We start from the raw sequence: 14,805 nt of genomic DNA on the forward strand, positions 1-14,805 counted from the left end.
ACACGGTAAATGTGTGTTTGGTGCTTCAGGTTAGGCCCACGGCATCTGTATTTAAGTGCCTAAATAAAAATGGTGTGAATAAGCCACTTTGTCTAAACTATAGGCAGCCAAGTCACCTAAATTCAAAAATGCAAGACTAGATTTTTATTCTGTTAATCAGGTTTCGTTTCCATTATTACCCATGAAATCCTTATGCTAACAGTTTCTCAGTTGTCTTCCCAGAAAAAGCAGTAGTTGCTAATATTTGGGAGGAAATCAGAAAATAACTTACTATAATACTGGAAAACCTTTCAAAGTTGTCTTCATAAATCATAAAAATCCAAAAAAATAATAAGCCTATTCTATTTCTATTTTAAAGTGAATGCTAAACTCTGGTCCCTGTAAAGTTCCAGTTTCAGAAACAGCATTCTGTCTTCTAAAAATTATCTCTGTATTTTCATTTTTAGATCCCTTTATTCTTCTTCATATTCTCATTTAAACTATTATGTAGAAAAGCTTTTAAAAAAACTCTATTCTCCTGTTTGTGTGGAAGGAGTAATTTTAAAGATTAAATTTTTGATGGGCAAGTAAAATATTTCATTTTCCATTATCGTGTAAAAAGGATAGCTGATAAACATTTATTTTTCTCTTGAACTGGTAAGACCTACGTCATATTATAATTCTATCCTCTCACAAGCATTTTCAGAATTTAATTCCAGAAGTAGTTATATTCACCAGTGGGGGAAAATTATCCCCTATATAGTTTGTATGTGTTTGAAAAACATATATTTGGAGGGTTAAAAATTTGTCATAAACATGCTTTAACTTTATTATTTAATAGTAATAGCCATTTAGTTTCTAATAATGTCATATGAAATAAGGTAAGTTTTCTATATGTAATTTCTTTGCTAAATTGGCAGCTTTAATATAAAGACAACTCTAAGTAATGTATCTTTTCAGACACTTAAGAGAATCTGATAGCATCATCCAAACTGCTAATTGCGAGGTAGGAAATTGCTTGGTCACATAACAGAACAGCTTACAAGATAATGGAGAAAATATTTGTGCAGAGAGACTCAACTGTGGAACTTTAAAGCTAAGGATTTTGCATAAGCTACAAAAGTGAATATGAGTACTGTAAGCAGCAGGTCAGCTGCAGAATGTGGAGTTACTAATTTTCTCCATTTTTAGAGGTGAAGTGAAAGTCACTTCCTTCTGCAGTGTGTCCTTTTAAAGACAGTTCGCTTTAAAAAGATATTCTGTTTTGAAGTTTTGAAAAAAGGACAATATATTCCTCATTACACAAAACTGCATTCTTTATTAAACACATTGGCTTTGGAGAATATTGTAATGTGGCAGTGCAATGTTTAATGCAACTTTGTGTTATTGGATGGGTCTAATGACATCTTTACTTGCATTAAATAATCAAGAATAAGAACTAAAATTAGAGATATAATGTGATATTATGAACCAGGGTCAGGAATCGTAGTCAGAAATACCTGGATTTGATCCTGGCTCTGAAACCATCTTAATGTTTGGCCGTCTGCAATTTATGTCAGTCTCAGAAACTCAAAACCTCAGTTTTTTCTCCCATGTAAATGAGGATAATACCTGTATTGCAAGATCATTGTGAAAACCAATGAGTTACCATTGGTACAGCCCTATAAGTGCCACATATTACTATATGTTAATGGTTTTCTACTTATGTAACTAAAATATATCTCTTATTCATTTCAAAATGTTGAAAGTCTTCTCAGAATCATGATGTCATTCCTTCGACAATTACTGGATAATGTCATAATGTAGCCAATAAAATATCACTAGCTCTGTTGTTAATTAGATCTATATTGATTTTCATCCTAGAAACCCAGTTCAGTACGTATTGATCAATTGGACCGTGAACAGTTCAACCCTGATGTGATTACTTTTCCCATTATTGTTCACTTTGGGATACGGCCTGCTCAACTCAGTTATGCTGGAGACCCCCAGTAAGAAATTTTCCTTAAAGCTTATGTTAAAAAAAAAAAAAGTTGCTATTTCTTTCGCTTGTTATTAAGGGCCTAGTCATGTGACTGTTGAAGGTGATAGAAAGCTTATTGTTTTCTGCAATGGGAGTGGGAGAATCTGAAATATAGATGCTTTTTTCCTCTTCTCAGAAGCATAATTCTGCTGTGCACTTCCTTTTTCAATTTTAGATTTTCAGCGCAAATATGCAAATTCATGCAATATGAAAATTATGCATGTAGTATAAATGTTATGAAACAGGTGGCTATGTTCTTTTCACCAGTGAGCCATGCCTCTGCTGCTGCTACTACTCATGGTACCTCAACTCCACTGCTCTTTATACTTATGCTACCTTGATGAGAGTGTGCATGAGCAGGAGAATCAGACCCCTAGCTTGGAGTATAGACAGAAACTAAGTCGATTTCATAAATCCAGGCTCTATTGCTGTGTGTGTGAAATACGTATTCCATTTAGTGTGGCTTTTTTCTTGTTCAAGTTTTTTATATTGCTCACTGAAACCAACTATAAATCGATGTTGTTGTTTTTAATCATCATCATTTTCTTATACTCCTGCTCATCTCTGTAGAATCATGGAGTGCCTTCCATGCAAAATCAGAGCAATGGCAAAATCCCTAGTAGACTTTCATGGAGTCTCTGTCATTCTTCTGTTGGCATTTAAAAACAAACAAAACAAAAACACAAAAAGATCTCTTTAGGATGTTCAGGGTTTTTTCTTTTTTTTTAACTTTAAGCAGATAAATGTAGTATCCGTTTTGAAAAATGTTCAGATGCTGGAATTCTGTATTGAAATAAAAAGAAAATAGTGTAGAAATAGCTTATAGATTCTCAGTTTCCAGTTTGTTTTATAGACCAAGTAGACCCTGAAGCCTCTAGGGATGAGGAGATGCACTAGGTAATGATGGAGTGAGATAGTTTACAGGGATCTGTTCATAACAAGGAATGGAGTGGGGTATGTGCTAGAGCTATGAGGATTCTGAAACAGTAAAATAGCTGCAGCTCTATTTGATGGCATGTCAGTTATGTGGAAACTTTGCAGCAAAATCACTTATCTAAACTGGTTCTATTTGTGGAGACGTAACATAGAAGAAAATAGATCACAAAATCAAAAACTTCGATTGCTCCTTTGCTTCATTGTAAAAGTATTTTGCTTTTGTGTTTTGTATCAGAGTTTGCTTCTGCTATGATTTTTTTTTAAATACCTTGCATAAATTGGGCAGTTTTATGTTCTGCTTTGAATGAAACTTTTCTCTTTTTTTACTATATAAGGTCTGCATTTAGTCTTGTTATAGATTATATAGGCTGCATATCAAGAAGATAAGTCTTTCATATGAATCAAAAAAAGGTTTTGACTCATGCCTACATAATACCCTCCTCACTGAAATGTGCCCATCAGAGATACCTTTTTAGAGTAAAGTTTTAAGGATCAGTCTCAGAAGGGTAGCCATGTTAGTATGGACCTGTAGTAAGGCTTGCTTGCCACGTTGTTACTGAAAGCAAATCGGTTCATAAGGTCAAGCAGTGAAGCACTCATGTTGTGTACTTCTGGCACAGGTTGAACCTCTCTAGTCTAGCATCCTTGGGACCTGACCGGTGCCAAACCAGAGAGGTTGCTGAATCATGGGAGGTCAATATTGTCCAACAGCATTCCCAACACTTTCCCTGCTTACTGGGCTCTTAAAAGACATTTAGGGGTAAATTAGAGCTAAATAGCAGCACAGAACACTGAGAGCCAGGACGAGTGGCTATAAACAAACTTTATGGGAAAGTGGGAAGTTTGGCCACACCCATGATAAGTGGGCATCTGACTAACTAAACTCATGCCCAACCACAGACGCTGCTGGACCAGAGTGCTGGGGTAGAGAGGTTCAACCTATACTTACCAAAGATGGAATTTCCCCTCTTCCCCTCCCTGTTCTTTCCTGCAGGTACCAAAAGCTATGGAAGAGCTATGTGAAGCTACGCCATCTGCTGGCTAACAGTCCCAAAGTCAAACAGGCTGATAAACAGAAATTATCCCAGAGAGAGGTATGCTGGACCTTCTTCCATATCCATTGATTGAGCACATAGTATTAGTCAGAAAGAGGAGGGGGTCAGTGTTACTGCATTTCTAAAGAAAAAAGGAAAATAGCGTCTCTGTTATTGTCATTCTCAAGATGATTTTCTTCTCATCATGTTGAGTTGATATTACTTTTTATTCTTTGTCTCCTAATGGAGAGACATTTTCCTGCACTACCTTTTACCTAGTTACAGATACTGCCATACGATGTTGAGCTTCTTACAGCATTTGGCATTAGCGAAGGCAGTGCTTAATGTTGATAGAGGCTTTCCATTCTTGGCTACTCTTGTCAGCTGCTTATAATCTTACATTTCCACGATTTACGCTTAGTTCAAAGTTGTATTTTATTGAAAAATTCAAGTGAGATCCCTCTGGGTGTAAGGAAATGATTGGAGGTAGAGTGATTTAAAAAAGAAAAAACCTTAGTTGTGGATTTATGTGGGGTTTTTTGTGACCAAAAAAACCCAACCCTCTAAAAGAGTTAAAGGTGAGACCTTTAGTTTTTGCATAGTCAGAGTCTTCAGTGAGAAATATGGTACTAGCAGTGTTTGTTTTTGGTTTTGGTTTTTTCCTAAAAAGTTGACTGCTGAGGAGCTCCTCTTGATTTTAGTGGGAAATATCAAGTGCTCAGCACTTCAAAAAATCAAGCCATCTCATTATGAACTAGGAAGCCTCCTTTGAGGCACCCACCTCTTTAAATCTTGCACTAAACCTTGAAAGTTGTTTCTTCGCCTGTATACCAGACATTTTTAGTGGCACACTTAACATACATGTTTATATCAAGGAGGAAGGAACTTATTTACTATATGAATCTTGAGGAAGCAGCTTTTCCATTTTGTCAGAAAGCTCTGTACTCAGTGTTTCATTACAGTAGCTCAATTTTCCTCCCCCTCACTTGCAAGAGTCCTATGTATGAATGGATGTGTGGCATTTGAATGTTACTGCAAAAGGGCACTCAGATATTATACTCATTAATCCAGTGTATATGCTCGGTAGCAGCTGGAAAGAAATGTCTGTGCTAGCGATGTAAAAAAATGGTTGCTAATGTAACCGGGTAACTATTAAAAATCTTAGTGGTTACACACTTCAGGCTCCCTGGGAGTGTGGTAGGCAGGCAGGAGCTGGCTTATGTTGGCCCCACTTCCGGGAAGCCAGCTGCCTGCCCACGCTGCGGGCTCTGATACAGAACCAACAACATGGAGCAGCAGCTGGCTCTCTGCTGGTGAGGCCGGCAGCTGGGAGCCGATGCACACCAGGAGCTGGCTAATAAGCCGGCTCCCAGCGCACATCATCTGCCAGCCCTGCTCCCAAGGAGCTGGTTGCACTGCAGGCTATGCAGTCTAAGCTTTATATCACAGAGCAGGGTAGAAGCCAGCTCCCCAGGAGCAGGACCAGTAGCCAGAGTCGGTGCATGTCAGGCTGATATAGAGCCAGCAGAGGAGGGCAGCAGCCGGTTCCCCAAGAGCAAGGCTGGGAGCCAGCATATAATGGAAACCAATAAGCTCATGTTTATCGGTTAACTGTTAAATGGTTACACTCTTACATCCCTAGTGTGTGCTTTGTGTGTAGGCATGAAGTTCTTTGTGCTTGTTTCTGACTGTCTGTAATCACGTAGCTTACACAAGTGTATAACTTACTTACTTACTTACTGCCCGTTACGCCAATGACGCATAGGGCAGCAACAAAGTCCTTCCACTTCTGTCGGTCGCAGGCCAAAGCGCCTATTGTTCCCCAAGTGTGATGATGGTCTTTTAATAAAGACCATCTATTGCAGCAGCAGCTTCAGCCACGACAAGGTGGCGGTCCATCCTAGAGGGACAAGTGTATAAAGTGGAGTGTAAATGGATTAATCAAGAAGTATTAGTCTGATAGCATCACCAATTTGCTTTTTCTGTAGCAGCTGAAGCTGCTTCAATAATGGCCTTCGGTATATCTGACAGTGGACCAGATTTCATCATTAAAGCAAAGCATAGTATGTAGTCACATGAACATGGGACTTAATTAACATTGTGTTTACAGTATAGTTAAATAAGCCCCCAAATTTCAGCTTTTCTTGTAAATGGGAAGAACCATAGTAGTAAAAGTTATGTATGTTCTAATTTTAAGGAGGAATACTTTTTCCTCTGAAATGGATGATTTTTATCTTAACTGTAGCTTTCATCATCTGCCAAGGAGAACAAATGGAAGGCTGGAACTTTTTATTAAAAATGTCTCTTATTAGTGAATAATGGATGAGTTATTCTTAAAACTGTAGCAGAGAGGGCGTGGGGACGATTACATTTTGCTGCAAAAATGAAGCTCTCCTTTGATATTTATCTCTTCTTGTAGTGTATAGACCTTTGTTTCTAGATTGTATCCTCCAAGATGATGGTTTCCTAAAGTAATTGTCTGTCACACGGGAGATGTATTGAAAACAGTTTTTAAGCAGAAACCTTGCAGTAGTGTTCTCCCACTTTGTGACACTGAGACCTTAATCGATAATTTAGTTGGAGCTGGCTGGCTGCTTATAATTAGCATGTGAATTTAAAATAAGTGTATAAATTTTCTGAATTGGGCACTGATGATATACTAATATGCATAGTCCACTGTATATTTGAGAGAGTTTCTCTGTCCATCAGTCTGTCTGCCAGTCTGTTTGTTCAAGAACTCCTTTTAAACAGTAAGAGCTAGCACCAATTTGATATGCAGCATTCTTTTATCATAACTTAAAGCAAAGTAAGCATTTGATTGTGCCAGAGCAATGGGATGTGCCTGGAATTTGATCGTTTCTCATAAAACGGAAAGAGAGGGAGCTGCTAGCAAGGACAGTTATATTGTATAATGACCACAGGAAGGCAGCAAGCGGTCAGGGATGGGGGACCAGGACAGCTATAACCCCATTGGGGCAGCAGCGGTGGACAAAGGAAGAGCTATCTACTGTATATTTGAGAGAGTTTGTGTGTCTGTACATGCACCTTTCCTCCAGCTTTGCCCTCTGCAGCTGTAGCAGCTGTGGAGAGGTGTTTCTCATATGGCTTCAAGGTGCTGCAGGGAGAGAGGGTTGGGGTAGCTCTCTCTGTCTCTGGGGCAGCCTGCATACCGAAACCCTCATCCCTAGCCCCACCCAAAAGCAATGATTTACATGAAGAAATACAAAAATAATATAGGTTAAGACTCAAGCAACACCGGGACACTGACCACATCTAGCTCTGCCGTACTTGAGAATGTCCATGCCACCTCAGCTTACATCATTATCAAAGGGTGGATGGAGATAATTACTAGATTTAGATTTAAAAATTGCTCTCTGAAAGCATGTTTTCCAAAACACCAAAACCATTCTCAATATATAACCCAGCACGGTTTTCCATGCCCCGGTTGCATATTAATTTGTTGTAAAGAATTTCTCACTGTTGCATCATTCTCTCTCCTCCCAGGAAGCACTGCAAAAAATCAGACAGAAAAACACAATGAGACGAGAAGTTACAGTGGAGTTGAGCAGCCAAGGATTCTGGAAAACCGGCATTCGTTCTGATGTTTGCCAGGTGATTATTAAATCTTAGAGATTCCTCTTGAAATCATTTTCCTTTGTCTGCTATATATTTGAGAGATTTTGTCTGTCTGTCTGCCTGTCCAAGAACTCCTCCTAAATAGTAAGAGCTAGGATCACCAAACTCAGTATACAACTTTCCCATATTGTAATATAAAGCAAGATAAAGGTTAGGGATGTAATAAAATGACCATTCTATCGGTTACCATAATGGTTACATGCCAGTTCCCAGTCCTGCTCCTCAAGAGCTAGCTGTTGGGAGTGGGAATGCTCCAGGAGCCAGCTTAAAAACTGGCTACCAGCATGTGCCAGCTTCTGAGGAGCCAGCTGCTGCCCCTCAGTGCTCAAGACTCTACATTATAAAGCTTATATTGCAGAGTGCACAATGCAACTAGCTCTCAGGGAGTTGGGCCAGCAACTGGGGCCTGGCTTTTGGCACGCACTGGCTGCCAGCCCTGTTCCCGGGGAGCCGGCTGTGCTGTGCACTCTGTAGGATAAGCTTTATACTGCAGAACTCGCTAAGGTTTTCAGCTATTACACGGTTACGTAATTCATCATTTTTTAACATCCCTAGTAAAGGTTTGGTTGTGCCAAGAAATGGGATATGCCTGGAATGGGATTGCTTCTCAGAAGACCATACAGAAAAGAGACCAAATCACCAGGCAGGTTATGGCTGAGAGTGCAGACATCCCCATCCAGGACTGCCCCAGCTGCCAGCCTCTCCCTGCCCCTCCTCCCTATGTCACCCATTAGGGAAGGCAGGAGACGCTGAAGCTGTCCCCTCCCCTCTCAAGAAATTCATGCAGGAACATTGCTAGATGTTCCCCTTCTTCAGAGAGTGAAGGGAACATGCAGTGTGCTGTATTCCTCAATCTAGCAGAGGAGCGCAGAGGGCAGCCAAACCTGGACCTGCCGCAGCCAGGGGAAATGCGCCCCTCCCCCTGCTGTGCCAGCTGAAGCTGCAGCAGCCATGGAAAGATGCTTCTCACCTGGCCCCAAGCTGCCATGGTGAGAGGGAACTGGGATAGTCTTCTCTCCCCAGGGTAGTCTGCACACTGAACCTCTCATCCCTAGCCCCACCCCAGAGCAATCATTTAAATGAAGAAAAGCAAAAATTGAGTTACGGACCCAAGCAACACTGGGTAAATCTTCTAGTTAGTTAATAAACAGCAGGTTGATGTCTCTGAATTTTCCAATGTTAAGACTTTAGCTACACAGGAGGATTGCTACTAATACATTGTATCAAACACTCACTGGTATTGCAGCACTGGTAGAGACCTTGAATTTTGTTCTGGTGGCACATACCCCTGGCTGAAACAAGGTTAATCTGTGCTGGTGCAAATTGTGTCTAATAGCAACTGTACAGCTATGCTGGTGCCTATGAAAAATGTATAGTTAAGAATCCCGTGCTTGTATTGCATATCTTCTCAACTAACCTCATCCTGGCAAAGTTTAAGGAGAAGTCTTAATGGGGAATAAATATTTTTGAGTGGTTTTTGGATTTAAAAAGTTTAAAATCATCTAAGATTTCTTGATTCAAGGACTATTTATATGGTCTGACACAGAATACCAGCACATATGGGAATGTCATCCCATAGCTATAGGAACTTAAGAGTTTGTACTAACTTTTGTTACCTAAAGTTTATTGATGTGCTTTAAGATAAACTTCATATATTTCCAAAATTGAGAGATAATAGATTTGTTTATCTCTTTAGTAAATATTTTACAATTTTATTTTATAATGCCTTATTAGGCATTGTTGTTTTCTTTAATTATTGAAGCAAATGACCAAAGAGTAATGGACATAAAACATAATTTCACTTATTTTGTACATCTAAGACAATAAAATAGACTAGTCAGTTGTTTACATTTCTTTGAGAAGTCACAAGGAGACTAAACTTTGCATCTTTAAACTGAAAGATTGCTATTGCTGTTTTTCATATATACTTTTTGCCAGATTAGAGTACAAACTAAATGAATGTAAATCAATTCTGCAGGCAGACTTAATGCAGAGTGATTTAAAATTATTGGTTTGCTTTAATTCTTAAAACCATTGTAGTTTAGAAGATCAAAATTCTTTTTATAACACTGAAGTACTCTAATAAATTTAAATCACTATAGTTGCACAAACTATAATACCACTACTCTTGGCATTTTCCAAAATAAATCACTTGGAAGTGGAGAGAGGAGAAGTGAAGTGTTCTGATTAAATGGGTCTGTTTTGTAAGTAATTCAAAATTATTGGGCGGGTGTAGGGCACTCCTGCTTCGCTGCTATTAGTTATTATGTACAAATAGTATTTTTTACACAAAATAGCTTTAATAAGATGATGTAATGGCTCTGCTGCCTACAATGGTATAGTTCCAGAAGACACCATATTTCATCAGTATCCATTAATGCAGCTTTTTAAATTTTGTTTGTTTATTTGTTTTTTGGGGGAATAGTTGATGGTGTTAATCTAAAAAGAATTAAAAATGTTAAATAGCCATCACCCTATCTGACAGATAATAATAATCAAATTAATTGAGTAGTTGGTGTCTGGAAAACAGCACTTTGTCAATATAATTAGAAGAGTCTAAGTACATTGTGTGAACCTCATATTTATCGTCTGTGATATATCAATTCCTTACTAGCTGAACTTCTATATAAAATCTAAAATTTTGATATAGTCCTCTTTCCCCAGGGTAGCCTGCACACTGAACCCCTCATCCCCAGCCCACCCCAGAACAATTATTTAAATGAAGAAAAGCAAAAATTGAGTAAAGGGCCCAAGCAACACTGGGTAAATCTTCTAGGGCAGTGGTCTCCAACCTTTTTAAACACAAGATCACTTTTTGAATTTAAACGTAATGTAAGATCTACCTCAAACCCAAATAACCTTGCCCCCCTCCTTTGTACCTCTTCTCCAAGGCCCTGCCCCAGCTCACTCTGTCGTCCCTCCTTCCCCCATTCTCCCTCCCTTTCACCAGGCAGGGGCAGAGGGTTGGGGCACAGGCTCTGGTCTTGGGCAAACAGAACGCTCCCGGAGGGTGAGGGGAACTCCAAGGCAAAGGGCAGGAGGGGCGCAGCAGTAGGGTGAGGGGCAGCTGAGGTGCTGCGCTTGATGATAGTTTCTTGGTCAAACTAGTCAAGATCACCTGTGATGGCTCCAAGATCTACCAATAGATCCCGATCTACTGGTCGGTGACCTCTGTTCTAGGGTTTACCCTAGAAATTCTTGGTGAGCTTAAACACAAAAAGGAAGCTTACAAGAAGTGGAAACTTAGATGACTAGGGAGGAGTATAAATATATTGCGCGAGAATGCAGGGGAGTTATCAGGAAGGTGAAAGCGCAACTGGAATTGCAGCTAGCAAGGAATGTGAAGGGTAACAAGAAAGGTTTCTACAGGTATGTTAGCAAGAAGAGGGTGATCAGAGAGGAAGTGGGGCCCTTACTGGATGAGGGAGGTAACCTAGTGACAGATGATGTGGGAAAAGCTGAAGTACTCAATGCGTTCTTTGCCTCTGTCTTCACAGTCAAGTTCAGCTCCCAGACTAATGCACTAGACAACGTAGTAGGGGAAGGAGGTGGCAGCCCTTGGTGGAGAAAGAACAAGTTAGGAACTATTTAGAAAAGCTAGACATATACAAATCCATGGGCCCAGATTTAATGCATCTGAGGGTACGGAGGGAGTTGGTAAATGTCATTGCAGAGCCTTTGGCCGTTATCTTTGAAAAGTCATAGAGATTGGGAGAGATCCTGGATGATTGGAAAAAAGCAAATGTAGTGCCCATCTTTAAAAAAGGGAAGGTCAATCAAGGGTTCTACAGACCAGTCAGCCTTACCTCAGTCCCCAGAAAAATTGTGGAGAGGATCCTCAAGGAATCCATTTTGAGGCACTTGGAAGAGGGGAAAGTGATCAGGAAGAGTCAGCATGGGCAAGTCATGCCTGACCAATCTGATTAGCTTCTATTTTGAGGTAACTGGCTCTGTAGATATGGGAAAGTCAGTGGATGCGATATACCTTGACTTTAGCAAAGCTTTTGATATGGTCTCCCACAATATTGTTGCCAGCAAATTAAGGGAGTATGGATTAGATAAATGAACTGTAATATGAATAGATATCTGGCTAGACAGTCAGGCCCAACGGGTAGTGATCAAAGGCTCAATGTCATATTGATGGTCAGTTTCTAGTGGAGTATCCCAAGGATCTGTTCTAGGACCAATTTTGTTCAACATCTTTATTAATTACCTGAATGAGGGGATGGATTGCACCCTCAACAAGTTTGCGGATGACACTAAGATAGGGGGAGAGGTGGATATGCTAGAGGGCAGTGATAGGGTCCAGAGTGACCTAGACAGATTAGAGGATTGGGCCAAAAGAAATCGGATGAGGTTCAACAAGGACAAGTGTAGAGTACTGCATTTGGGATGGAAGAATCCCAAGCATTGTTACAAGCTGGGGACCAACTGGCTAGGTAGCAGTTCTGCAGAAAAGGACCTGGGAATATGAGAAGCTGGATATGAGTCAACAGTATTCCCTTGTAGCCAAGAAGGCTAATGGCATATTAGGTTACATTAGGAGGAGCATTGCCGGCAGATCTAGAGAAGTGATTATTCCCATTTATTCGGCTCTGGTAAGGCCACACCTGGAGTATTGTGTCCAGTTCTGGGCCCCCCACTATAGAAAGTATTTGGACGCATTGGAGAGGGTCAAGCAGAGGGCAACCAAAATGATTAGGGGGCTGGAGCGCATGATGTATGAGGAGAGACTGAGGGATTTGGGTTTGTTTAGTCTGCAGAAGAGAAGAGTGAGGGGGGATTTGATAGCAGCCTTAAATTTCCTGAAGATGCAGAGAGGCTGTTTACTAGGTTGGACATTAGGGGAAACTATTTCCCTAGGAGGGTGGTGAAGCACTGGAATGGATTACCTAGGGAGGTGGTGGAATCTCCATCCCTAGAGGTTTATAAGTCTCGGCTTGACAAAGCCCTGGCTGAGTTGATTTAGTTGGGATTGGTCCTGCCTCAGGTTGGGAGCTTGACTTGATGACCTTCTGAGGTCTCTTCCAGCTCTATGATTCTATGATATATCAGTGCTGCAAACTGGGGCCAAAAAATTGCTTCCTATGTAGAAATAGTATTAAAACTCTGGTCTGCACTACTGATTGCCCATTACATTATTTTGTTTGTCTAGCAGGCTTACCACAGTGGCAACAAATGCAGAGAAATTGTTAACTGGTGGACATGTATCATTGGTCCTTGAGATGATTTCATTTTGATAAAGCAGTCAAGAATGAAGATGCACAAGAAGCACAATTATAGAACACGTAGTCTCCCTCCCTCCCCCCCCCCAAAAAAAAAGATTTTTATGAGAGAAACTACTTTAATGAATTAGGTTTTAGTTTAAATCCAAAAATTCGCTTAATTCTCATTCTACTCATCAATAATGTTTTCACTTCCCAGTGCTGTATCCTTTGGAGTAACAGAGTTTGGGAAGAAATCGCTTGAAACACAGAGAGCTGTAGTGGTTGCAAGTTGCCATTTTATTCCATAACACAGAACTAACCAGAACCAGCCAAAACTAGCTGGACTGACCACTAATGACCTAACTCAATTACTGTAACAGCAACAAGATCTATATCTACAACAACACAATACTCAACATATTCTTCCCCCCTTAATAAGAACGTCCCCTTACTAAAACAAACACTATACTAGAGAATGAGGGTAGACTGCCTCAGTTTTTAGCTAACCCAGGGATTGTTTTGCCCCGAAACCATGGGTTAACCTAAACAAAAAATTCCAGCCGTTGAATAGGCCCTCTTTCTCTAGGTGGATTATGGTGGACATCTGGTGTTCTTGCACTCAAAGGTGTTAGGGGTGCGGGCCTGACAATGGGGTCGGGACTTGAAGCACAAACAGGTGAGGCTGTCATATCATCCCGCTCAGGAAGGAGGCTTGTGTTTGTCACAGGCGATGACGGAGGAGGAGAGTCAGGAATAGGTGACTCTTGACTCAGTAGTTCATCAGTAGTGGTGAGGTCAGACAACACAGCTGGAGTTGTGTCCTGAGGGTCGGGAGAACCTGGCAATGACTGATCTGCATGCCACTACCACATGAGATCCTATGCAGTCCAGACAATGAGGGAAACAAGTCCTGTTTGAACAATGACAGTGGCAGGGAGCCATTTAGCTCCAGAAGCATAGTTCTAAGCCAAAACCAGCTGTCCAGGACTAAAGGTTTGGTCTTTTGCTCTGGATGCACATCTGATGACTTGACCTTGCTGTTGATGTTGCGCAATTTGTCATAGTTCTGAAGGTTTCAGCAGATCAAAGCAAGTATGCAGCTGACATCCCATCATTAGAAAAGTCAGGACATTTTGGTTGTAGCCTGAGGTATGTTTCTGTAGGATAGAAAGCAGTTGTCCAGATGCTTTTGCATGAGTGAATGGCCTCTAGCTAATTTTATAGCTTGTTTCATTGTCTGCACAAACCTTTCAGTTTATCCATTGGTGGAGGGGTGATATAGTTCTGAAGTGATGTGATGGGTCCCATTTGCTTTCATAAAATTTCCAGACTCCTGAGAGATGAACTGCTGATTATTGTTGCTCACAAGTTGTTCTGGCAGACCAAAATGACTAAAGATTCTGTACAGTTTTTGGATTGTACTCTCAGCAGTGGTGGACAGCGTTATAGAGACTTCTGGCTATTTGGAATGGGCTTCTACCACCACCAAGAACATGCTTCCTTCAAATGAGCCAGCAAAATCAATGTGAATATGTTGCCATGGTTTTTCAGTCCAGTTCCATGGATATAGACATGCCACCTGAGGTGCATTCCTCACACCCTGGAATGAAATACAAGCTCTTGCCTTCTCGTCAGTGGCACAGACCTGGCCTTCAGATATTTTGGTTGGCTGCCAGGTTTAATGTTCAGTTTCACAGTGATTCCCCTCATACCTTCCAGATACTCTCCAAAAACAGCAGCACGTGTTTTTTAATACATCGGTCAGAACTGTTTCTTCTTTAGTCATCTACTGCACTTTTGCCCAGTTCAGCTGGCTCTTCCTATGCTATGATTTACCCATGAAGGCTGCATAATGGCCTTTTACCACAAACTGGCAATTCAGCAGTCTGCCATTGAGTTCCACCTTAACATCAGCAGTGCCCAGAACAGGGTACTGCTTCTCCCACATGTGTCTTCAGAACAGTATTTCTTGCCTTTAGCTTTTCCCTATACA

General features: G+C 40.7%; 1 protein-coding gene across 2 annotated transcripts in view; it reads left to right on the forward strand.

Annotated features, from left to right (window-relative positions):
- Nucleotides 1-14,805, forward strand: part of DROSHA (drosha ribonuclease III) — a 99,825-nt gene that overhangs the window by 38,786 nt on the left and 46,234 nt on the right. For both annotated transcript variants that reach the window (XR_012901729.1, XM_006114260.4), the window contains exons 14-16: nucleotides 1,843-1,967; nucleotides 3,930-4,029; nucleotides 7,474-7,581. Coding sequence is in view for 1 of the 2 variants with exons in the window: in XM_006114260.4 (XP_006114322.2) it covers nucleotides 1,843-1,967; nucleotides 3,930-4,029; nucleotides 7,474-7,581 (333 nt within the window). In the remaining variant the exon portion in view is untranslated. The remainder of the gene's footprint in view (nucleotides 1-1,842; nucleotides 1,968-3,929; nucleotides 4,030-7,473; nucleotides 7,582-14,805) is intronic.

Source organism: Pelodiscus sinensis, chromosome 2 (genome assembly GCF_049634645.1).
Source record: "Pelodiscus sinensis isolate JC-2024 chromosome 2, ASM4963464v1, whole genome shotgun sequence".
NCBI classification, from domain to species: Eukaryota; Metazoa; Chordata; order Testudines; family Trionychidae; genus Pelodiscus; species Pelodiscus sinensis.